We start from the raw sequence: 26,489 nt of genomic DNA, 5'->3' as shown, positions 1-26,489 counted from the left end.
ATAAATAATGAGATGAAGCGGAAGTTGGAATCATTTAGCCCAAGACAGGGGTAATTGGAGATCGCAGCGAGAGAGACCTTCGTCCTACAATGGACATAAACAGGCTGATCACTATTAGGCTAAGATTAAGTACACATCTTGCCGTTTCAAGAGCAAAAAAAAAAAGCCAAATCTTCTATACCAAAGCACCACAACAATGTGCGCGGCCAAACTGCGAAACAGCCCTAACCTGTAAGCGTTGTCTCATTAAGAGGTTCTCCGTTCGTGTACGGCCATTGCTTAGCCAACGGAAAATGCCAATAGTACGCGTACCCTTGCCGGCTACAGAATCAAGACGCGCGTCTGAACAGGAGTCGGCGTATTCAGCCATCCAGCTGCATTGAATGATCTCCACGTGTGGCGTCTTCGAGTGCGATTTTCGCAAGGCACCTTGAAGTCGGGTGCCACTAAGATTCGTTGTCCGTTCATGAGGCCGCCCGTTGCTGAAGTTTTCCAATACTTACTTTGGACACTTTGCTTTTCGAAGCATCCAACGACACTGACAACAGTATTGGGGAGTATTTAATCCTGTAATGCCCAAACACAGTTGTACATCACAGAAAATTCACAGAATTTTTCCACCTTTTTTTCTCGCCGTGGAGGGTACATTTGTACTAAACACACTGTGTATGAGCGAATGTAATTAACAATCAACATAAGAATTGAAATCTTAAGCTATTCAATAACTACAATGGGCTCCAGCCTAATACTGTCGCTACTTGTTTTTCCCTCGCGATAATTCGAACTTTGCCGCCTCAAACAGCGCTGTATAAAGAAAGTGCGTTAGGGATTACAGGGTTAAAAAGCTCCTTAACCACCTTGGTGACTTGGTGAAAGCACTATGCGGTTAACAAACACTCTTGCGAATATCTCAAATTTTCCACTGCTGTGCGGCGGGTGGAACTCGCAAACGTAGTGCGATATCACCTTTTTCTCAAACGTGATTTTCAATAGAAACATTATTTTCAATGTTTTCGGGCTGACTTATTTGGTCAAATAAAAGATACCCATACGCGGTCAGTAGCGGAACATCGACAAGGGTGCTTGAATGAGCGCGGTTGTTCCTCCTGCTACTGTCTATATTTATCGAAGCAATTTAATAAAGAGGCTGAAGTAAGCGAAACAGTTCATTTTAAACTTCAGAGAAATTACGTACTTCCGGCAAACGCTCGTGCAGGAATGCAACACTGGGCACACCGATTACCAGTGTTGTAGCCCTCGGGTCTCAATTTCTATGGGTATGGACACTCAACCAGCTTTCAACCAAGCGAAACTCGGACAGTCCGCTCCAGGCTGGTTGCCTCGGCAGACTTCGCTACACGCTTGACCAGCCGATAGTAACCACACTCACATTGCGCGTTTTACAACAGATCAATACTGCCCCGCCATCTTTCGTCTACGAACGCAGTTGGTAGTAAGAGTTGCGAAGAATGCCGCACGTTTATTAGTTTGCGCCGTCAGTAACATGCAAACGATGCCGATTGGTGCTTCGGCGGCGGCAGCGTGGAAACTTGCTATACATTGCTCCCTTCCTTTTTCCGCTCCAGGCCTTCGTAACGGCGATGCGCAGCTGATGCTACTACGCGCAGCGGGCAACTTGGAACACTTAAACGTGCCCATTTAAACCCGGCCTGCCCTTACGCGGTAATACTTCATACTTAATAAATTTCCACGGTGCAACCAGCGCCAGAACACACAATAGCCAGGGGGTAATTAGAGCAAGTTAGCCTTAGGTTAGGCTACGTCCCGTTCGGTGAAGAACGGACGTACAGCGAACGACAAGGACGGTAGAAGTGCGTTCCAAGGCGGAAGAAGGCGGGGCAGTGGCGTCATGCTTAGACACTTTCCCGAAACTTCGTCTAGTTTTCAGTTCCACCAGCTATCCATCCCAACTACGGCGTTCAACGAACATTCTACTGCTTGTCTTTCCTATGCCTTTACCAATTGTACAGCTAGGTAAGCCCCGGTCCTATAGGTGCTGTATTTCGATGATCTCGATCTCCTCCCACTGCCCTACCTACAGCTCTCCTTAGACTAACCAGGACCTGCCTCTGCCAACACTAAATTAGTTCAGCTCACGGCACTTGACACGACAGACATCGTGCATGTCACCGGCGTTACACGTCGTCATTGTCGTCTTCTGGCCTCATGGCCAGCGCTCTTTCCTGTCTCTGTGTGTGTGCGTGCGTGCGTATGCGGGTGCGCGTGTGTGTGCGCGCACGTAACAACGCGTTGTCCATATTTGTGGGCAATGGTGCCAATGGCCACTTCATCGTGAACATAAACGTGGCCGCTTTTACACAGACTCCAGAGCTGACGTTTGAGCAGGACCACTCGAGGCTGGGTCAGCGGCTGTGCAGCGGACCACACACCAACTTGTTCCTGGTCGAGGGACAGTCGTTCGAAGTCCGTGGTGGAGACATGCTCGCCATAATCGCCACTTCCAGTGAGCACGCTGCTCCGCAACTGTAAAAAAAGATTTGAGAGAGCTGGCAATTTCTTCCGGCACAAAACATATGGAGCGCCAACAGTAACGTAGGCCAAATGGAGACCAGACTGCAGGAGAGCATACACGCCGTGGAATGCACGCTAGGCGAGATGGGACTCAACTGTTCGGCGGCAAAGTCGGAGCTTTTGGTCCTAAAACATCGGCTCAGGGGTCGAAGACCCAAGGGCTACGTCCCCGGGGAGGAACCCAAGATTATCTTACACTGTCACGACGGATCCGCTATCAAGCAGGTGGAAAAGATTAAAGTTTTAGACTTCCACATAGCTGCGGGAGGTACCAACCTGAATGCCATTCAACACATTTCAAACAAGACGGACCAAGTCATCAGGTTACTAAAGAGAATCAGCAACAGACACAGAGGCCTGGGTGAGGACAGCGCTCTAAGGCTAGTGCACGCCTTCGCTCGCTGTCACTTCACCTACATGGCAGGTCTATTTAAATGGCCGCAGGCCGAGCTGAACAACCTAAACACTATGATGAGAAAGTTAGTGAAGGCTACCCTAGGTATACCCATCAGCACCTCGAACGTGAAGCTCATGAACCTAGGCGTGAACGAGTCCAAGTAATGAATCGGCGGAGTATGAATTCCGATACAGAAACGAGTGCTTCTTATCTGCTCCGATTGCAAGGCTCACATTAAGCTAGCTGAAGGAGATGTTTCATACGCAGACCCGCAATTACGTACTGTTAACTTGAGGGCCTAAGTTTAGCCAATGGGCTTTAACTAGATTTTAATTGTGGACCACTGTACCATCAGCATAAATACAAACCTGGTCAAAAAATAACCGAATTGAATTTCTGGTGAGGTAGGTACACGGAATATAATTGCTATGTAGCCTCTGTTTAAGCATGTAGCAATAGTCTCTAGTGTAGGTTTTGGTGTCTTAATTCAAATCGCATAAACAAATGCAGGTGAACTTGGGAACGGGACGATATGTCCGAGTATTTTCAGAATTGTTCATGTTTGAAACTACGCTGATGCTGCCCCCAATTGTGATTTACTTATTTCAGTACTAGCAAATTATTCCGAAGCTCAGGATTAGACGGAAAATGTTCAGCTCACCAATGAAAAGTAGTTTACAGGATGCGTTCGTTTCTAATCCGACTTTTTCACTTTTCTGTGCTGCGCTCTGTCGCATGCCGCTGGCAACGCTTTGGAAGGGTGCCGGGGCTTTCGTCCTTCGATTTGTGCAGCTGTACCCATGTTGAGTCTGCGTCGGTTAGGCGTTTCGTCGATCGCGGCTGGCTTCTTCATGGTATCATTGTCGTACCTGGAAGCCACGTCGCAATCATCGACCACCGGATGAGCAAGCCTGAGCGCTCTCTCGTGCCAGCAATGCGGCCGTTGAAGGCGTGCCGAGTTCGGTCTGCGGACGCGGCTGCCTTAGAGTTTGTTGCCGCTGATTTCAGCAGTTGAAACTCGCTTTGTATAATTTTTACACATATTTTAGACCATACGCATATTGAATAAGTCTTAGCGCGCAGCCTTGCGTGTCGGATTAGCCAAAGCGGTGCATTTGTTTACATTGACATCTACATCCACAGGTCGTTGATTGTTAGTGTGGAATGTAGAAACGGTGCATCGCTGACATGAAATGTGAAAATGTAGCAAAACGTACACATCTGCAAATATCAGCGGCCGAGCCAATTAAACAACATACTTTTGCACTTAGAAATGCTGAGCAAGAAGGTTCAACCTTGCTGGACATCCTGGCCAACCGACATCCAAAATGGAGCATCCGGCTGCGCGAGGACAACAGAGTGTGCTGCAGCCTTGCCAGTGGCATGAACACTGTGTCATGTACGTTGCTCGCAGCTGCTACATGTGGCTTGACACGAGCATGCTGCAGGAGATGTTCACCTCGCTGCTAAAGAAGTCAGGTCGACCTGGGATGATGCCAAGGCAACAGTGAGAATGATGAGTTTATTGAATAATTGACCAGGCTAAACAGTTACAGCCCCATTAGAGAGCAATCAGGAGTAAGTTTGTGCCATTCATTCCTTTATTTCAATAAACAACGGATTACCACAGGGGTACTAATATGGCCTGCAGGCACTACAGCACGGGTCCATATAAAAGCTAGTGCAAAAGAGCCTTACCTTTAGATTTGTCTTTGACATGACTGTCGAAACCTTTTGCAGTCGTTAGTAGTGTTATATAGCATAACCAGCATGAAACATTTGAAACAACTTTGCCCCTACAATACACCAGGTAATAGGTGCGACGGCTGTGGGCAGTCTATGAAAACGACTTATCCGCTGTTCTTTATAAGACATGACTCAATACGAAGCAAACCCCCGACCTCTGTGCAAAACTGTCAGTGGCATTCCATGAAAATAAATGGCACCATATGTTGTCACCTACTCTTAACTGCTAATAGCACTTCCCAATGCCTATTGGATTGAATTTCCGGGCGAAATGTCTACTGATGATGATGCCTGCTGCTGATGACACATTTAACTTCAGTGATGTTTATATCCTTCATGCAGATGTAGCCTTGCTAAACCAACCCATTTTTGACTGACGTCCTAAACTGATTTTGTCCAACAGGCCACCAGGGCGGGCATCGTCATCATGACGGTCCATCGACCCAACTATGACATCTTCACCATAACGACGCAAGGTGGATCGCCGTCTGCAGTAAACAGCCGTGTGGACCGGCACACTACTTTAATATACTGCCAACTGCGTTGGCGGATAGGCAAAGAAAGTTGACGGCAGCACATGCTCCCATAAAGCTAGGGCTAAAATTAAAGAATTAAATCTAGCTGGACGACTTTTATGGAAAGAATAATTCACAGATGGCGAAGTCAGATGACATGCAATGTCACTCATTCATTCATGAGTGAATGTCATTCCCCCTCAAGTGAGAGAGCAAATGATAAAGGAAAGGTAGGGAGGTTAACCAGGACTGAGCCCGGTTGGCTACCCTACACTGGGGAAAGGGAAAAGGGGACGGAAAGATTAAAAGAAGAGAAAGTCTACTGGAGATATCGTTAGTACACATTTACTGACATTTCATTGCGTGATGAATAAACTTGTTTGTGTAAATTACATTGCGCTTTAACATCAGAAGCATATAGCCTTTAAAATAATCTCTCCGGTTGTCTTATAAAATCAAACAGCTCAGATTCAACGCATAGATCATTCCTCCTGGAAATAAATTTTATTGACAATGATTAACGCTATAAATTAACGATTTGCGTAAATTACTTTCCGCGTTAAAAGCAAAAGCCTATAAGAATTTAAATATTCTCTTCGCCTTATTTTATAACTTCTCACAGCTAAATTCAGTACATACATCATTCCACCAGCAAATGCCTTTTTAATAATAATTATTTACGTGAAGAATAAACGATTCTGGGTAAGTTACTTTCCGCGTTAAAAGCAGAGGCCCATAAGACTTGAGAATATTTTCTCCGCCGTGTTTGATAACTTCTAACAGCTCAGATTAAAAGCATAGATCATTCCACCAGCAAATGCACTTTTACTGAAAATTACTTACTCGATAAAAAAAACATATTTCCATGAGTTACTTTCCACGTTAAAGCCAGAAGCCTATAGCCCTTATAGAATAATATCTCCGCTAACTTTAAAAGTTCAATCATCTCAGATTCAACACATAGATCATTCCCCAGGAAATAATCTATTACTGACAAATATTTACTCGATGAATAACCGAATTTCTGTAAATAACTATCTTCGTTAAAACAAGAAGCTAATAGCCTCTTAGAAGCTTTAAAACACGGTGGAGAGATTATTCTAACAGATGAGATTCAACGCATAGATCATTCCCCCAGTAAATGCACTTTCACTGAAAATTACTTACGCGATAAAAAAAACGAATTTGCAGAAATTACTTTCCGTGTTAAAAGCAGAATCCTATAGCCCTTTAGAATAATCTCTCCATTTGCTTTATAACTTCTAAAAACTAAGATTGACAGCATAGATCATTCCCTCATTAAATAAACATTTACTGATAATTATTTAGGCGACGAATAAACGAAATTGCATAAATTCGCTTCCCCTTAAAAAGCATACGTCTATAGCCTGTAGAATATTCCTTTATCACTTTTCCTAACAGCTCAGATTCAACGCATAAATTATTCCCACCTGAAATTCCCTTTTTCAAACAATTATTTAAGCGATGAAAAAACGAATTTCCGCAAATTAGTTTCCCCGTTAGGAGCAGAAGCCATTAGCCCTTTAGAATATTAGCGCCAATGTGTTGTGTCACTATTCCTAACAGCTCAGATTCAACACATAGATCAATCCCACCTGAAAGTCACTTTCTGAGACAATTATTTACTCGACTAACAAACGAATTTCCACAAATAATTTGTCACGTAAAAAGGAGAAGCCTCTAGCCCTTCAGAATATTACCGCAACCTCTTTATCACGTTCGCTAACAGCACCGAATCAACGCATAGATCATTCTCACCCTCAAGTCCCCTTATTCACACAATTATTTAGGCGATGAAAAAACGAATTTGCGCAAATTAGTTTCCCGGCTAGGAAAATTAAAATTAAATTATGGTGTTTAACGTGCCAAAACCACTTTCTGATCACGAGGCACGCCGTAGTGGAGGACTCCGCAAATTTCGACAACCTGGGGTTCGTTAACGTGCACCTAAATCTAAGTACACGGGTGTTTTCGCATTTCGCCCCCATCGAAATGCGGCCGCCGTGGCCAGGATTCGATCCCGCGACCTGGTGCTCAGCAGCCCAACACCATAGCCACTGAGCAACCACGGCGGGTTCCCCGTTAGGAGCAGAATGCGTTAGCCCTTTAGAATATTAGCGCCAATGTGTTCGATCGCTATTCCTAACAGCTCAGCTTCAACGCATAGATCGTTCCCATCTGAAAGTCACTTTTTGAGAAAAATGTTTACTCGACTAACAACCGAATTTCCACAAATAATTTGCCACGTAAAAAGGGGAAGCCTCTAGCCCTATAGAATATTAACGCCACCTCTTTATCACTTTCGCTAACAGCACCGAATCAACGCATAGATCATTCTCACGCTCAAGTCCCCTTTTTCAAAACAATTATTCAAGCCTTGAATAAACGAATTTGCGCAAATTAGTTTCCCCGTTAGAAGCAGAACGCGTTAGCTCTTCAGAATATTAGCGCCACTGTGTTCAATCGCTTTTCCTAACAGCTCAGATTCAACGCATAGATCAATCCCACCTGAAAGTCACTTTCTGAGACATTTACTCGACTAACAAACGAATTTCCACAAATATTTTGCCATGTAAAAAGGGGAAGCCTCTAGCCCTATGGATAATTAACGGGACCTCTATCACTTTTCCTAACAGCACCGAAGCAACGCATAAATAATTCTTACCCTCAAGCTCCCTTTTGCAGACAAGTATTTAGGCGATGAATAAACGAATTTGCGCAAATTAGTTTCCCCGTTAGGAGCAGAACACATTAGCCCTTTAGAATATTCGCGCCATTGTGTTCTATCGCTATTCCTAACAGCTCAGATTCAATGGATAGATCAATCCCACCTGAAAGTCACTTTGTGAGACAATTATTTACTCGACTAACAAACGAATTTCCACAAATAATTTGTCACGTAAAAAGGTGAAGCATCTAGTCCTTTAGAATATTACCGCCACCTCTTTATTACTTTCGCTAACAGCATCGAATCAACGTATAGATAATTCTCACCCTCAAGTCCCCTTTTTCAGACAATTATGTAAGCGATGAATAAACGAATTTGCGCAAATTAGTTTCCCCGTTAGAAGCAGAACGCGTTAGCCCTTTAGAATATTAGCGCCACTGTGTTCTATCGCTTTTCCTAACAGCTCAGATTCAACGCATTGATCGTTCCCATCTGAAAGTCACTTTCTGAGAAAATTGTTTACTCGACTAACAAACGAATTTCAACAAATAATTTGCCACGTAAAAAGAGGAAGCCTCTAGCCCTATAGAATATTAACGCTTCCTCTGCCACTTTTCCTAACAGCGCCGAATCAACGCATAGATCATTGTCCCCCTCAAGTCCCCTTTTTAAGACAATTATTTAAGCGATGAAAAAACGAATTTGCGCAAATTAGTTTCCCCGTTAGGAGCAGAACACATTAGCCCTCTAGAATATTCGCGCCATTGTGTTCTATCGCTATTCCTAACAACTCAGATTCAATGGATAGATCAATCCCACCTGAAAGTCATTTTGTGAGACAATTATTTACTCGACTAACAAACGAATTTCCACAAATAATTTGTCACGTAAAAAGGAGAAGCATCTAGCCCTTTAGAATATTACCGCCGCCTCTTTATTACTTTCGCTAACAGCACCGAATCAACGCATAGATAATTCTCACCCTCAAGTCCGCTTTTTCAGACAATTATGTAAGCGATGAATAAACGAATTTGCGCAAATTAGTTTCCCCGTTAGAAGACGAACGTGTTAGCCCTTTAGAATATTAGCGCCATTGTGTTCTATCGCTTTTCCTAACAGCTCAGATTCAACGCATAGATCAATCTCACCCGAAAGTCACTTTCTGAGAAAATTATTTACTCGACTAACAAACACATTTCCACATATAATTTGCCACTTCAAAAGGAGAAGCCTCTAGCCCTTTAGAATATTAACGCGACCTCTTTATCACTTTCGCTAACAGCACCGAATGAACGCATAGATCATTCTCACCCTGAAGTCCCCTTTTTCAGACAATTATGGAAGCGATGAATAAACGAATTTGCGCAAATTATTTTCCCCGTTAGAAGCAGAACGCGTTAGCCCTTTAGAATATTAGCACCACTGTGTTCTATCGCTTTTCCTAACAGCTCAGATTCAACGCATAGATCATTCCTACCTTAATGTCACAATCTGAGACAATCATTCGCCCGACTGACAAACCAATTTGCACAAATAATTTGCCACGTAAAAAGGGGAAGCCTCTAGCCCTTTAGAATATTAACGCCACCTCTTTATCACTTTCGCTAACAGCACCGAATGGACGCATAGATCATTCTCACCCTCAACTCCCCTTTTTCAGACATTTCAGCGATGAGTAAACGAATTTGCGAAAATTAGTTTCCCCGTTAGAAGCAGAACGCATTAGCCCTTTGGAATATTAGCGCCACTGCGTTCCATCCCTTTTCCTCTAAGAGCCCAGATTCAACGCACAGATAATTCCCAACTGGAAGTGACTTTTTCCGACAATTATTTACGCAATGAATAAACGAATTTGCCCTAAATATTTGCCATGTTAAAAGCAGAAGTGTTAGAATATTAACGCCACCTCTTTATCACTTTCGCTAACAGCACCGAATGGACGCATAGATCATTCTCACCCTCAACTCCCCTTTTTCAGACATTTCAGCGATGAGTAAACGAATTTGCGAAAATTAGTTTCCCCGTTAGAAGCAGAACGCATTAGCCCTTTGGAATATTAGCGCCACTGCGTTCCATCCCTTTTCCTCTAAGAGCCCAGATTCAACGCACAGATAATTCCCAACTGGAAGTGACTTTTTCCGACAATTATTTACGCAATGAATAAACGAATTTGCCCTAAATATTTGCCATGTTAAAAGCAGAAGTGTCCGGCCCTTTCGAATATTAGCGCTACCGTGTTCTATCGCTTTTCCTAACAGCTCAGATTCAACGCATAGATCATTCCTACCTGAAAGTCCCTTTCTGAGAAGTATTTGGGCGATGAATAATCAAATTTCCCCAAAATATTTCCAATTTTAAAAGGAGAATTCTCTACCCTTTATAGCCTTGGCGCCACCGTGTTTTATCACTTTCCCTAAATGCTCAGATTCAATGCACATATCATTCCCACCTGGATGTAACTTTCTGAGACAATTATTTACGCGATGAATATACGGATTTCCGAAAATAATTTGCCATGTTAAAAGTAGAAGTTTCTAGCCCTTCAAAATTAAGGAGCGATCATGTTTTATCGTTTTCCTCTCAGCTCAGTTTGAATGCGTATTTCATTCCCCCACCAGATGCACTTTTTCAGACAATTGCTTACGCGATGAATAAACGTTTTTGCGTAAATTTGTTTCCACGTTAAAAGCAGTAGCCTATAGGCTTTTAGTATAATCGCGCCACGATGTTTTATCACTACCCGCCACAGCTCAGATTCAACGCATATATTATTCAGCCTGCCAATGCACTTTTTTTACAATGATTTGCGCGAGGAATAAACGAACTTTCGTAAATTTCTTTCCCCGTTAAAAGCAGAAATTTGTAGCCCATTAGAATATCCACTCCACCGTGTTGTTTCACTTTTCTGAACAGCTGATATTAAACGCATGGATGATTCCTCCTGTAAATCCACGTAGGGTGATTAATTTATGCTAACTAACGAAAGGTGAACGATATAACTAATGAACGATTGTACCCATGAACCGTTGACTTAACGAATGATCGAACCAACACTTCGTTTGCCGATCCCGAACACCGACATTTGACGAAAACAGTCGATACAAAGACTGCAGCCATTCTGCAGTCTTTTACGTGCAAGAAACACGATATGATTATACGACAAGGCCTAGTGTCAAACTTCTGATGAATTCTGACCAGCTAAGGTTCTTTATGGTGAACTCTGCTCAGAATGTGGCGTATTTGCACTTACCCCCAACGAAATCTAGCCATGGCCGCTGAGATTAGATCACGAGCTTTCGGGCTTAGGCACACGACGGCAAAGCCGCTGCACCACGATGGCGGTTTGTTCGAATCAAGAGCCACGCTAACGTCCTACTTAGACGAGCAGCCGTCGTATTCACTTTATGTTGACTTCAAATGAGAAGAACAAATTTCGTTCGGACAGTATGAGCTAAGGCTATTCCCTAGAACAGTTAAGCACTTGTACACTGAACCAGATTACCATTGTCAAAATGTCAGTCAGTGCGAAAGGAATCTGCGATATATGTGCTGGCTAAATCGCGCGTTCTTACGGAGAATGGCCGTGTTGAAATAGAAAGAAATAGCCATACTGAAACATCGCAAAAAGATTGATGTCAATATAGATGCTGAAGTCGAGGACGTTGACCCAACTTGCTGTTTATTAAAGAATTTAGGATAGCGCGCGCGTGACCTTCTGATCAGCAGCAAACCAGGTCGCTAGAGGAGCTGGCCACCAGGCTCGTATGGTGGACAGCGACCTAGCAGGTAGCTAGGTCCCTGTCCAACAGTTACCAATCAGTACCGTATAGGGTGGGCATCAACGCAGCAGGTTGCTACCACAGTTGCGGATCAGTATCGTAGATTGAGCAACAATATACCAGGTTACCGGAACAGCTGGCCGCCAGATCTGCAAGGTGGGCAGCATGATACCACTTCGCTGGAACGGGAGGTCACCAGATCCGCAAAAAGGGCAGCGAGACACCAGGCTGATGGACGAGCTGACCACCAGGTCCATAGGGCGGGCAGCAAGATAACAGTGCACTGGAACTGCTGGCCACCGGGCCCGCAGGCGAGGGACTAAGACACCAGGCCGCTAGAACAACCCAGTAACCCTAGTTAGCGTGAAGAAAAGTTCGTTCATGAGCGCCACATATCTAAAGGCACATATGCAGTCACCCAAGATAGCGTGAATAAGTTCATTGCAGAGCGGCACACACTGTCACAAATTGAGTGACACAAGTTGGTCTGAAGCTTGGTCGCGAATCCTGTTCACTTAGCGCATCTTCCCGGTTGTCCTACACATCAGACCGTGGACTACTCGCTGACCCAAGGTTGAGTTAAAGAAGTCAGATAAGGATTAACAAGGTAAAAGACAGACAGACAAATCTATCACGAACTGAGTGAAGTTTCAGAAGGGCTTGCGCGTGAGCTAGTTGGTACGGGTCATTCATTTTATACAGCGCAAAGCAGGTAAGCACTCTTGCGTGCATGTACAGGCATAGACAAAGGTAAAACGGTAGCCTAGGCGAAAGCCAGCCGCGATATCGGGGTTGCCTACATAACCGATTACTGAGTCGAGCGCGACATTTATATACAGGGAAATGGCCGAAACTAAACATAGGAACGAAGTCAGCAGAGTCGCTTATTTGGAAATGTTAACCCACCAACTAACCCAACCAGCAGTTCTTTATAAAGAAATTGCGATAGAAAGAAACAACCTTTTTACTCATGCGAGTCTATACCGCAAGCCCGATCTTTTGATCGGCACCAGACCATGCCGCCAGAATATCCGCCAGTCCCACAGGACAGGCAACAACAAACCAGGCTGCCTGCCAGGACTACCATCCACTTGGTCCGCAAGGCGGGCAACAAGATACCAGACCGCTAAAAGACCTGGGTACCAGGCTAGCAGAGCGGGCAGCATGATACCAGGTAGCTAGAGCAGCTGGTCCACAGCATGGGCAGTCACCAGGCCTCCAGAACAGAGGGTCACCAAGTCTGCAGTGCGGGCACCAAGACACCAGGCCGATTGAAGAGCTGACCAGCTGGCCTACAGGCTGGGCATCGAGATGTCTGTGCTCAATAACTGCTGGCCACCAGGTCACCAGGCCGCTAGAACAGCCCAGTGTTCATTGTTGGCGCTAAGAAAATTAATTCATGGGCGTCGTATACCCAGCGGAACATGCACAGTTACTCCAGATGGGGTTCATTGACGAGTGGCATATACAGGTCGCCAGCTCAGGGACGCAGGTTGGTCTGAAAATTGGTAACGAAACTCGTTTCCTCAGCACAGCAGTTCAACGTTCTAGACTTTAGACCTTGTACTACTCCATGAAGCATATAGGCGTGAAACATGCAAAATAGAGATTAAGAAACTAACAGACAAACAAACATATCGCGAACTAGGTGAAGTTTCCAAAAATACAACCCACACTGACTGCAAGTTACAACTGTAATACACCGCAGTACACAGAACTAATATCGTTGTAGGCAGCGTTGTGCCGTTATCTTAGGCTATCAGTATTGAGTCAGTCGGCTCAATAAGCTGCGACTCGTTACTTGAAAACGAACACGGGACCATCTCCGCCATCTCTTAGTTTTTGTGTATTCGTTCGGAAATGTGCGGGTTCGAATAATACAACGGCCAATGGCAAACACGCATGGCAGTTTTATAACTTCGAACTGGCTTGCGTCGTCATCGACGTAATGTGCCTAATGTGCTTCCTTTTGCTGCATATGTAAGTTATGGTGTATGTTCCAAAACAACTCGGGCATTCTGAGGGACGTCTTAAAGGGAAGCTCCCCACTAATTTTTACGAACGGTATTAGAGTATACGACAGCAAAGCGAACTACATCGAGAAGACACGTTTCTGCGGGGGTGCTGGTGTGAAAATATAGCCACTGAAGTAGCGCACACGAATCATGACTGAGAACTGAAAGTTCATTGGAAAGTTGAGTCAAATTCATACTGTGAACAACGCACGTGCTTTCAAGCTAATTTTCAATGAACATTTAATTGTTAGGCAACCCATTTCTTCCACTTGTACCGTGTTCCTCATTCGATGCTTCACTGGGTCAGCTCAAGTGTACCCAGTTAGCATATTTTTAATCATAAGATTGGATAATCATAATTGTGACTGCACTAATTATGCTTTCTTTTTCTTTATTATAGCGTCTTCTTCACGCTACCTTCCTAAGCGTCATAAGAACCGTTGGCGTCCTCGAGTGTGGGTGAAATTGTTTTTGCGCAATTTCCTTTGCAGAGTGAAAGTATTCGCAAAGATTAGGACGCAAGAAGTCGCGTCTTCGATGCGCTAACCTTGCTGGTGCGGCTGGTAGAGTCGGCCATCGTGCTGCTTCCCACGCTGGTCCTGGTGAGAATGCAGGAAAGGCCAGCAACGTCACTGCTTGACAGATGGGTCCACGACACAATCAGGTCGATCTCGTGCCGTTCGTTCGTGGTACCGATGAAATAAATAAAGAAGAAAACACTACACGCGTACGTGAGGAGCACACAGACAAAGGTGGGCACAGGAAACCATGAGGTTCTACTATGATCACTACGTCAAACGCCGCAGTGATCTACCCCAAAATTTCAGTCATCAAATGTCTTGGGTACTCCAAGAAGTGTAACTCAATATGCCATCAGTTCTTTTCGTTCTTTTTTATTTGTCGCGCAGAGAAAGACTTCGCTACTTGTACTAGGTTGCGCGTGACGGCGTCAGCTGCAACCTAGCGACGAAAGGACAGAACGACAAGTCCTAAATGTGTCCGCCGTTGATAATATCTTTTTATTTTTCTATTGGCATGTTGTAAATTTAGGTGTGTATTATGAAGCGACCAATTGTGGAGATAGTTCCACTTTCGCCAGACTCACACCCCGGACTCAATGATGTATACAGCCGACAGCACTCTTGACACCTCGCATCATCCGTGAAGGTCATCCCTCAAGAGCATTTCAATGTCGACAAAATAAGGAGGCGAAAGCATTTAAACTCTTCTTCAGGACTCGTTCCTGGCACAGCATGCCTTCCTTGCTTAAGATTATTCGTAGCTTTGCCAGAAGGAGCACCCTCCACACCCTGCCCACACAGTTCTGCCGTAATAATGAACCCACTAAAGTCAGGAGTGTCGAGCAACCTTAGTACTGACACAACTTTATCGAAGTAAACTCCAGAAGATTCCAGCATCCCATGATCCTTGTATGGCAGCTATATATTCATTTTGAAATGCGAGAGTTTAAGTTTCGGAGCAATGATTGTCTGCACGAAGACAAAACGCTGCACTATGCTTAGGAAAATATTGAAATACGCCGAAATATCTTGTAAAGATGAGCTAATCAGGGGACATCCTAAGAACTATCCGAATTACGAAAAGAAAGAAATATCAGTAAGAAACTGTGCCTAATTTTCAAGCTTCTGGACCTTTCTTTCTTGCGGTGATCGTTCTCTCACGCGGTCTTGCGAGATCCAGGTTGATGTCATTTAGGGGCAGCATCAGCAACGCATAGCATAACTGCTGCAGCAAGTCTATGAGGCACGTATTAGACCAACTTATTTCTTATAGTAGGCTATAGTGTTTAGCTTATACTTCAGTACAGTGGTCACACCGCACAAGTCTGCGACCACGCCAACGTGCTCCAGAAAACATTTCTCCATGTCCTTCCTACCGCGGTAATGGAGTGCCGTAGGAGTTGGTAGAACACTGGACTCACACGGTACATCAACTTCTCTAGTGTTGCCCCCATGGTAACCTTAGGGCAACTATTTAACTTCGCTGACTTGCGTTACCTTTCTGTATCATTCGTCAGTTGGCTGATGACGCCTGCGTTTTCTGGCGAGTATATTATCCGCTCTTCGCCTGGCTGCAGCGGCGTAGAGAACATGTAGAGACATACATCAATATGACATGTCGTTGGGTTAGTTGGCAAATTTTTGCAAAAGTAGCACGTTGTGTAAAGGAACACTACACATAGTACAAGCACACTATCCAATATATGCTTGATTGTCATGTTCCATTGTAAAGCTAATTCCATTGGCGACAAATGCGTGCCATATGACATCCCTTCAGACTTATGGAAACACACAAATAGCCCGTTATCAAACTTCTAGGGTGCGTGAGAAAAAGAAAACTTTTCAGAAAACAGTACTTTCAATCCACGTAGGTCAGTTATGACTATATTTGGCTGCGAGATTTCAAGTAGTATGCCTCCAAATTTTCATAAGCAACGCTCCAAATTTTAGTGATGCTATATATTCACGTAACAGTTCAGCATTGCTAGTAACTGAATAGCTAGCGCAGGATACTAGGCATCACTTTGTAAGAGCTAGTTTTTTATTCATCTTCATCAGGATAAGGCGCGTTTTACGTACTTTGGGCTCTTTTTTTTCTGCAATATACCCATAGCAGGAAAACACACATCCGATGCTTTGGAGCTGCTGGGCAAGCGAGCACTAGAATTCTTGCTCCTGAAGAATTTCCGCAAAAAAACGTCAAGCCAAACTTACGAAAAAGACACCAGTGCGCGGCAAGAACGGGCTTCGCCGTATCGCATGCTGCAGCGCCAAACGCGGCGCGACTTCTTACGAACGTCAGTTCGCTCGCTGTCGGCGAAAACTGTGCGGCTTTTTAGTTTAGCCTTTAATCGGGTACATCGCGCACCACAGAAGAGCAAGCGATAAAGAGAGACTGGCAAGCACGCGGCTTCTTGGCGCACGCCGAGCAAATTTCACTGCGTGACGTCACATGGTACCCGATGCCGTCACTAACGACCTGGAAACGACAGCGTTCGCTGTGCTCATGCCTCTTGCACCGTACCCTGTCAAGTGGTTTCGGTACAAAAATAATTTAAAGAAGCACAGGTTCGCAAACACTAATAGCTTGCTTTTAGGGGTGTGTGAATATTCGAAATTTCGAATACGAATCGAATATTTTCCTTATTCGAAGCGTATTCGATTCGAGAAATCCATATTCGTAAATTCCCGAATATTCGAGGACGGCCGAATAATGGTCGAAACGGCGAATATATTCGGACAGACTGTGAATAATTTAGCAAATAACGAATTGTACGCTTGCTTCACATTCTCCTAAGAACATGTTTATTCACTGAGAGCTTCACATGATCCGCTCATTATCTGTATGCTCTGCATCAAGATGGGAAGTTGGGCCAGTTGGTTGGCATTCATAGTAAGGTTCGTTACAGCGCAACACAAAACAAGGACAAAAGAAGGTACAAAACGACGACACAGCGTTACAGCACTGAGATCTTAAGTGCTGTAACGAACCTTACTATGAATGTGTACGCTCTGTCCCAGTCTATCTGCATCAGGCCCGTGAGACATGATCAGTTTCGATTTTTTTTTACCAAGCTTTATTCTAGGGCTCTTTCATAACAATATATGATGTACTTTCGGGCTTTGTAAGTATGCGCAATAAAATATGCACCTAGAATATGTTACCTGGACCAATGCTGTGACAGTGCGTAGAGAGCCTTTACTTTCTGAACATGTTGAGCAGTCAATTTTCCTTCGCGATAATCTGTAACAAGCGTTTACCTGACAGAGCATTACCTTACATTACCTGAATGCATTACCTAGAATGAGTGCCTCTTTAACCTGAAGCAGCCTCGTAAAATGCAATATTATTTTTAAAAGGGTAATAAAGCTATTGTTACCTCGTTTTGCAATGTTTTTAATGGTACACATATATTCGATATTCGATTCGATATTCGAAGACAGTTTTTCGCCTTATTCGTATTCGATTCGTATTCGAAAATTTCAATATTCGCACACCCCTACTTGCTTTCCTTACCTTCATCCATCAGGGGCCGCGCAGCCACTCGAACAATCTGCATAGCCGACCAGAACAGACAGGGTTGGCGTAGTCTCTTTCTCTGAAGTGACCCAAGCAGAGGCCGTAGCCGTTGTACACATCTGCTCCCGCGTCAGACCCGTGAGGACTCCCCATTCAGCATAATTTTTCCGTATGTGACTTCTGAAAATGGGCAGAATACGTCGTGGTCATGATTAAAGGAGACCTAAAAAGCGAAACCGAAATTGAGAGTACGAAGTAGCGACGAAAAAAATTTTTCTTCAGCACAGGTTGAAAAGTGAAGCGCACCTCGGTCGTAGCACAGGTAACTCGAACTTCTTGTAATTCAAAACGCAAGCGGCGACTGCTACGTATTATTTTTTGCCTCTGTTCACGAATATTCAAATGTGGTAGCGTCACGAAAAGAATGATCCCCGGAATGCTTTCCTGCGTAAGCAGTTTTTGCAACAAGCTTGCTTTCAAATATTTCCGGCAAATAAAGAGTGCAAGTTTTCTACTTGCGGAAAAAATGAGCAACCGCCAACCGTAGCAAAATCTGCGTCTGCTCGTCAGCTAGCACCAATTGGTCACTGTGTAACTGCCAAGTGGCTTCAGTTTCTTACAACACCGCAGAAAAATGCGCCGCGCAAAAAAAAGGAGATATTCATTTGAAAACCGCCCCGGAAAATCTTTCGTTTTGTCCTAAGTCTGTTTTGACAAGGATATCGCTTGTTTTTTTCATAACGACTGCGGAAAAATTGCTCTTACCCCTCGTCCGCTGAGAAACCCAAAAATTTCGTCCTGCTGTTCCTCCCCGAGACGCCACGCCACACAGCCGCACAGCACGCCTTGGGCACATTCTTCAGATTTTGTAACATTGCCGGAATGTTCACGGGCAGGCAAAGAATTTTTAACCGCAAAACATACAAAAAATATTGGACATAAGCACGCAGTCGCAACAGCAAAGTACTGGTGGGGTCCACTGTTGGAAGAACCACGCGTGCGCGTTGCTCATGCTAAGCGCAGCGTCATGCACAGGAATCGGCGAGAAACCGGCGCATGCGCATAACGGCACGCGTCGTCTGCTGCTAAACCACCCCTTCGCTTCGCCAGCGCACGACGCTCGCCCTCGCGTCTTGAGCCACGGTTGCAATGAACGCGACTTGCCAGCCGTCTAGATGCTAAGGGCGTAGAAATGATTGACCTTTCAGAACCCTCTTAGGGGCATGAAACTTTTTTATGCGCCAGAAACTTCGCGTTCGGACGTTATTACACGACAGACCCAAACACGAAATCGTTTCGTGGATGGAGCCTGACGAATGGCTATGCGGAACGAGTGACACTACAGTTTCTTTTCGGCACTCTTGCGCACAGCATGATTCGGTGATGTCTGGCTACGCCATGCTACGTCTGTCGAGTTGCTTTGAGATACAAGAAGCCGCGTATAGCCAGCATTGTTGAATCACAAACGTGAATATATAGCCTAAGGCATTCAAGCGTACCGCCATGTATGGCTCTTCCGTAATGCCACTGAGGGATCGACAATAGCATATATAAGCAAACTGAGCAGTTCGCGGTATATTGTCGACCGTGTTGTGAATGTTTCCGAACGCGCAATACTCGCTCTAAACGCAGCATAACGACGTTATTATGCGCCTCCAAAGATACCGTGTCAAACAAAATAGCTGTGCTGCTTATTCACATTCTACACCCCTGCTGTCGACGCGAGTGTACTTATGTGCTTTCCATGTCTCCTGCGGGGCAGTGAACGAAATTACATGTTTCTTGGTTACGCGGTGGGCTCTTGACTGCAGGGTAGGGCGACCGCGTGCGAAGAAAGCGACGAGGTGGTTCTGCGGCAGACGATGTGTCGCACGCGCTGCTCCTTTTCTTATAGCGCAAGCTTGACACGGACAACAGAAGGCACATCTGACACACACAGCGCAGTGTGTGTCAGATGTGCCTTCTGTTGTCCGTGGCAAGCTTGCGCGATAACAAAATAAGATATGCCGTACCAACAAGCCCCTATTGCTATCCTCAGCGCTACTCCTGCGTCGCTTCGCGCATGCGCTTTTGTTCTCATCGCTTCCTGCACGGAGTGCTGCGCGGAACATGAGCCACGTGCTCGCTTTTTCCCTCCAACAGTAGACCGACCCACGTGTGCGGTCTTTTTGAGCGCGAACACGGGATCACGTGGTGTTGTCTACTGCAAGCGCAGTTAGAGGGGGCCCCTCACCAATCCTGGCCATATTGAGCTGAAAAGCGCAGTTCAGTGAAAAGCGTCAAGTTCTACAGCTTTATGCGCCGCGGAAAGAGTCAATTTCAAACCAAACACCGTCTGCCCTTCTCGCGGGCCCCGCAACCCGAACCAACAGGAAAGTCTACGTATATCGCACAAGCGCGCCTACCTAAATGGCAGAGCTGTGACGTCGCACATAGTGGCACGTCCATGACGGAATTATTCAAGGCAACAGCACTTGTTTAATCTGTTGCTTCTATAGACAAATGAACTTTAATAGTAAAACCTACAAACCCAATGCGTGGGTCCTTGTTTTACTGCGTACCTCTGCAAGAGACGTACAGTACTTCCGTGTCACCTGCACTCTTAGACAAATTTACCCCCTTCGGGGCGTATCTTGTCCCACAACAATAATCGTCATCCGTGCTGCCCGCGTTTCCTTTCTTTAACGCTGCGAGCCCGGTACTTTCCAGTCACGAACGGCATGCGCCTTATCAGTGTGACGCAGCTCTCTCGACAGGAGAGTAGCGAGCGCCGAGTTTTCAGGAAAGGAAACGCAAGCAAGGCAGATGACGATTGTTGTGGGACAAATAAACACCCGAAAGGGTGCAACCGTTTTGAGAGCGTGCTTGTTTGTTCCCTTGCCGTGGAGTCGCGCGCGCGGACAGCTGAACTGAGATTTTCCACCATGTTCGAGCGTTCGTTCATGCTGAGATATTAATCACACGGTATAATCCTACGCTAGCATAAAAAAACTAAATTATTGGCCCGCGATACTGCAATATTTCTATCTCGGCTATTAATGAACCAATTTTAAAAATTCTTCGGGTAGAATGCGCCCCAGAGGGCACGTAATTTCGAGGGTATAAACGAAGCCTAACCAAAGCTTGTCTGCTAGTTTTTCGCCCCCTCGGTGGTGATCGCATGGCTAACCGAAAAACGGATGAGTCCATTTCAAACGGTGCGTTCCTAATGCTTCGCGTTACCTTTATTACCTGGAAATCCTTACGTAATTTCTTTCTTTCCCGAGATTTTGGTCACGCATTGCAGAAACCAGGCTATGAAACAAACGTTCAACCATTTTATTTCACGCACTTTTCGCGAAATATTGAAACACTTGGAGAAGTAACAGCTGTAAACTGCAATTATTCGGCGTTGGATTTTTATTAATATTTTGTCATGTCCCCTTTCGCAGTGATAACCACCGACATCCTAGATTTTATTGAAGAGTTCAGGGCAGGCACAAAGTCGCTGGAACACAAAATCAGTATTCGGGAAAGCGGCGTGAGCGTAAGGGAGGAGTACAGTCGCGATTACTTTGAAGGTGATCGCTCGAGCGGCGACCAAAACTAGGAGCAGCGCCACGTTACGTCATCACCGTCGGTCGAGAGGGAAACATCAGATAGCTCCCCTCTCTCTCTTTAGGTGTTCCCTGAAAAGCTGTCACTCCGGTCACCGTTCATGGCATAACCTACGAATTCATTTCGATAGCGTTATGAGCGTTTGCACAGTGCCGTCATTGTTAGCCAAGATATGCATGAGGAAGCGACGCACACAGATCACTGCATTGAAAGGGAAACAAAGACAAAAATGTGGCGAGTTGGCCTTAGGGGTAATGGTTGCAGCCTGGAAGAGCATAATAGGGGAAGGCAGGGCAATTTTTATCTTCACAGTTCCGAAATCGGCCGCTATGCTGCTTGGAAGGCCCGCCAGTCGATGCTCGCGCGATCACCTTCAAATTGATCGCGACTGTACGTTGTCCTAAATTTCGCTAAGGTGGCGCTGCGGAGTAAGAGCGCCCTCGATGAGTCGTAGATGTCGAAGACCATGCCTTGACACCGCATCCCACAGATTCACGCAGGTGCGTCCCATTGCTTCGACTCCCTGCACGTCGGCTGGCTCGTAACTGCATGGAAATCGCATTATTGAGTCCTTCGCAGAAAATAATGACCGTTCGGAAGAAGTTCTTACCGCGTGTCCCCCCGCTGCTCGCCACACCCACACGCGTTGGTTTAGGCGTACTGAAAAAAAGGTCGACTCGTCCGGGAAGAAAACTCTGCCTCAGTCACCGGAAGTCCACCAGGCGTGCGCTTCGGCGAATTGCAGTCATGACGATTTGCTCGAAGCACGTCGAAGCAAGGCTTTATGCGCAGCCACAGAACTTCGCAGTCCAGCACTCCCGAGACTTCGCCGCATGGTAACGTCCGGCTGTTCTCGCACTTGCCGCGTGGACTATAACGGGTTATATGCACGACTGCAGCCACCGCAAGCACGTCCGCTTAATCCGTCGTTGCACTTAGTCACGGCCTATGTTGAGCGTCGGAAATGCCGCCTTGCTTGCTGAACGCTTGGATAATGCTATTCACTTCGGATAATCCCTTGTGCGCCCTCTGCAACAGGGCACTGATGAAGTGCTGAGAATATCCCTTGAGCGAATGTTAGCATACGTCCGACCTCTCTTCTGCAGGAAGACGGGTCATGGCGAGCTTGGACAGCTGCTGTGATCATACCTTCCTCGAAGACAGGATGTTGCTGTTACAATACGCCTTCAAGCGCCGGAAGTAACGTGGTAACAACCCAGCTAGAGAACAAAGAGTGATCTTGGAGATCGTCAGCAAGTGATAACAGTTTCGAGTTTATTCATACAACGCGTGGAACGTAATTGCAAGTTCAGCACTGTTGCCGGCAAGCGTACGGCTCCCTTATTGCGTAACGCGTGCAGGAGAGGAGGGCACGCACGTGCTTGCGTGACGCAATGCACTCGGTGTGATTCTCGCGCGGCGGACGCACGGCGCATGCGCACTGCTTTACGGTGACGTCGCTAAACTGTGCTGGCAGTTCGGAAAGCCACGCGCTCCAGCGTCCACGTTCAAAAATATCGCGACGGCGAAAGATACGCAGAGCGGCTCGAATATTTTCCGAACACCTGTGATTGCAAATGTACCCCGATTGCCTGTGCACCCACACGTGATCAGGATTCCGCCCTAGGCAGGTATCGCACGTCGCCTTCATACCCGTGACATCGCTAGGCAGACGTCACACTGTGCACACACCTGATTTCGCGTTTGCTATTCATAGTAGTTTCTGAACAGTGCAGAGCACGAGTCTAAAAATTGCACGAACTGAAAGTTGTGTATAAGCTGTGCTTGAATTTACTCATTGCATAGAATGACATTAAAAAATTGTAGGCATCGCAGTTATGTAACATTTTAAAATAAAGCTTCGCTTCAAGTCGATTCGAACATATTCCCTGGATCTGCATAAAATTTCTGCGCAATGTACTGTTCTCGGTCTACCCCTGGTTCGGCAAGATTTCCGCCGACGGTAACACGGCAAGAAACGAGCAATAACACGGCTAAATGCAAAGATAGCGACAATACATCTTGAACGCACTTTTAGCAAATTTTGAATTCCGTCGCGGAATACGTAACGAACAAGCTATGTTTTCAACGCGACGACATCAAACTCGGCAACATGCAGCACTGATCTGGCCAGTGTGGTGTACTTATCAAACGGCTGATACACCCTACTTCCAAAGCATTTTACAGTATAAATCAGCCGAAGGTACAAATCGCACAGCTGCTACGCAGAAAAGTTCATTCAGCGTAATTACTTTATTTCAAATCCATAGAAAGAATTGCGCTCACCTTGACTCTTGGGAAGCGGAACATGGCCCGGCTATTCGTCCCCCCGCTTTTCGAACCATGAGCCAGGGGGAATTCCTACGTGCAAGAGTAGCGAGCATTTTTTCGGTCAAATTGTGGCGCCGTCGAAAAGGTTGCGGCCTGACGGCAGAAGCTAAAGTTATCCGAGAAAACGCGCGAATCCTTTTGCGCTCAATCGCAACAAACGAATGGCAAAATGGCAGCCAACGCTAAAGCAAGCCGCGATGTCAGTGCAGTATACGTCGCCTGTTACTGATGCAAAGGCAACGTTTAAGTTTAAGCACGAGAAAAGGGCCGAAGCTGTACAGCATGAAAGGAGTGAACTTTTTTCAACACATCAACATCAAATTCAGTGAAATGCTGCACTGGACTGGTAGCTGTATGGATTTCATCTAATGCTTCATAAGCCTTCTTCGCGAGCAGGAGAAAAGTTTTACAGCAAAAAGAAGGAGCGCAGTGCATTCAGCATGGCTGCTAGGCGACACATTCATCACGCGGAATCACTCCTACACACTTGTAAGAATTGGTCTACCTCGTCTGCTGAGAAACTTGGCCCGCCTGTTCGTCCCTTGCTTTTTTCCGAAACATGTGCCACCGGAATGTCGTACAAAAAAAATGAGTAGCCAGCATTGCCTCAATCACTCGGTGGTCCTTTCAAAAAAGCGGCTCGAGTGTCGGCCCGACGCCAGGAGAGCACGCCATGCACGAAAGCAGGTGGGTGCTATCGCGCGCAATCACATGCGCCTACATACGACAAAATGGCAGCCAAGAGCAAGCCGTGGTACCGGCGCCGGCTACATCGCTCGCCATCGCCACGAAGGCCACGTTCAAACGCAGATAACTCGCCGAAATAAAATGGCACGAAATAAACGATGACAAAGACGCTGATTTGGACGAGGTTAGCCTACCAACTCGGCCAACTTGCCATGACGATGAAGGAATCCAGATAGAGAGAGAGGGAGAAACAAACTTCTACCACCTGCGGTTTTTTAACGTGTGCATGACCTTTCGATTAGCAGCAGAAAGAAAGACGTAGACCTTATCTGTTCTTTGCAGTACGTACAACAGTCTTTGGGAAAGGGAACACGCAAGTGCATGGCGAATTGCCCGGTGGATAACATGCGAAACTTAAAACAGGAATGCCGTTCCATATTTGACTAGCACCCCCGTACATGGGTGATGATTGATAGTTCATTATACTATTCTGACAGTGCTTGCGTGATTCTGTTTGAGCGCACTTATTTATATTCAGGTGTCCTGTTTTGCATTCTAACACTGGTACAGCGAAACAGGAAAGGAACAAGCCAAGCAGGCCGGAAGAAGAAACCTCTTGGATGTTATGTCGGCGCAAAAACACACTCCCGTGTTACCATTCTTGACAATTAGTCATCGCGTTTTCTACAAGCGTGACTTGCGAAAGAATGTATATGTTGCGGGGCCTTAGGAGGCGTCACAACTTCTCTCCCTAAGATTCAGTTCACGCGAAACTGCGTCACACGGCCCAGCTCCTTTTAGTTAACTGCGTCACAACACCAGGTGCGGCCACTATGTTTCAAGAGTACCCCAAAAACAACGAGATTACAATTATGTTGGGTGTCACAGAAAGCGCAAAACCTTCTCCCAGTAAGATTCAGTACACGCCAAACTGTCACTGCGGCCGAGCTTCTTTTGCTAAATGTGTCACAACGACAGGCGCAGCGAACGGGCCTCAAAAGTATCCCAAGAAGGAAAGAAGTTACAATAATGTTGGGAATAAAATAATGCGTTACAAACTTCTCCCAGAAAGATTCAGTATACATCCGAAACTGCGTCACACGGCCCAGTTGCTTTTCGCGGGTGCGGCCACTATGCTTCGAGGGAACCCCAAAAAATAACGAAATAACAATTCTGTTGGGGGTCAGAACTTGTACAAGAATGAGCATACGCGGAAGTACTGGCCGCGGCCACTGTGCTTCAAGGGTATCTCAAAAAGTAACGACATGAGTTATAATGTGGGACTCAGAAAGAGTCGCCAACATCTCCCTGTACGAGTCTAACTCAAATTCACTGCGCCAGGACGACTGAGCAGTTTTTCGCTAACTGCCTCAGAAATCTCGGTTCCGTGTCGTGAAAGCCTAAATTGCTTGAAATGCGTTACCCAACAAAATTGCTCACCTTGCCGTAGCCCAATATAGAGGCGGTGCCATGTCGAAGTGCAGAAGGAATGCAATACGCCGGGAGCCCAACCGACAGACGACATCCACACGAGTCCAGTCGCTGAACAGACGAACTTGACATGCGCAGCCGGCCTTGCTGGCTTCGGTAGCATGTCCGGCGCATGACGTATGCATCTGGCGCGTCTGGCGAGCTGCTGTCGTGTTGCTAGGGGACGCAAGAAATATAAGACGCGAAGCTTCATTTCCACACAAATATTTGCAGTTTTAGCGGGAAAGAATAAAAAAAAATGTCTGCAAATTTATTTCACATTCTTTTGTTCCGACACTCGCATCCGCTAAGGGACGGGGTGAACACTAGGCGTGATGCATTTCCTGTTGCCTATTTTAGCCGAGCGTCTAGAGTGCACTGGACATTATTCTGGTACACTATAAGAGTGTCCCGTCTTGTTTTTTTTTTCTATAGCGTATCTTGAAAGGGATCTGCAGACCGCTGATACCCTTGGGCATGCTCACACCAGCCTCTTGCAGCGAGTGTACCCGCTCATCGAGTGTGATTTATTCATTTTTGCTTGTGCGCACTGACACCACGCTTGTTAATTCAGTTAGCAAGCAAGCGTTTCCAACTTTGCACGGCCGATAAATCTACTATCCTTACTTCGTATAGCTGTCTACTAATTTTCTATCGCAATTGATGCTT

General features: G+C 45.8%; 1 protein-coding gene across 11 annotated transcripts; it reads right to left on the bottom strand.

Annotated features, from left to right (window-relative positions):
• Window positions 1–560: 560 nt before the first annotated feature.
• LOC139050036 (uncharacterized) lies at window positions 561–26,218 on the bottom strand. 11 transcript variants are annotated; one of them, XR_011508731.1, is made up of 8 exons: window positions 25,791–26,208; window positions 23,619–23,693; window positions 17,733–17,915; window positions 14,242–14,413; window positions 12,851–13,033; window positions 11,808–12,014; window positions 4,246–4,435; window positions 561–2,505 (listed from the first exon to the last, which is right to left on the bottom strand). XR_011508731.1 is itself a non-coding variant. In XM_070526181.1 (8 exons), exons 3-6 carry the CDS (start codon window positions 17,773–17,775, stop codon window positions 11,999–12,001), a joined length of 327 nt encoding a protein of 108 aa, XP_070382282.1. In that variant the 5' UTR covers window positions 17,776–17,915; window positions 23,619–23,693; window positions 25,791–26,218; the 3' UTR covers window positions 561–2,505; window positions 4,246–4,435; window positions 11,808–11,998. The 11 variants fall into 11 exon arrangements, 4 of the variants coding, with proteins under 4 accessions (XP_070382282.1, XP_070382283.1, XP_070382286.1 ...); XR_011508732.1 differs by having other exon boundaries at window positions 11,800–12,014; window positions 14,242–14,293; XR_011508729.1 differs by having other exon boundaries at window positions 4,210–4,435; window positions 14,242–14,293; window positions 25,791–26,206.
• Between the last annotated feature and the right edge of the window lie 271 nt (window positions 26,219–26,489).

Source organism: Dermacentor albipictus, chromosome 9 (genome assembly GCF_038994185.2).
Source record: "Dermacentor albipictus isolate Rhodes 1998 colony chromosome 9, USDA_Dalb.pri_finalv2, whole genome shotgun sequence".
In the NCBI taxonomy this organism is placed as follows: Eukaryota; Metazoa; Arthropoda; class Arachnida; order Ixodida; family Ixodidae; genus Dermacentor; species Dermacentor albipictus.
This window is presented reverse-complemented; position numbering and strand designations above follow the sequence as displayed.

Coding starts and splice junctions, on each gene's coding strand:
- LOC139050036 (XM_070526181.1), bottom strand. CDS start 17,775: ATGCAGATTGTTCGAGTGGCTGCGCGGCCCCTGATGGATGAAG. Junction 14,327..17,732: donor GCGGCCCCTGATGGATGAAG/GTAAGGAAAGCA, acceptor TCTGTCAAGCAG/TGACGTTGCTGGCCTTTCCT. Junction 13,034..14,241: donor CTACCAGCCGCACCAGCAAG/GTTAGCGCATCG, acceptor GGGCTGTTCTAG/CGGCCTGGTGACCTGGTGGC.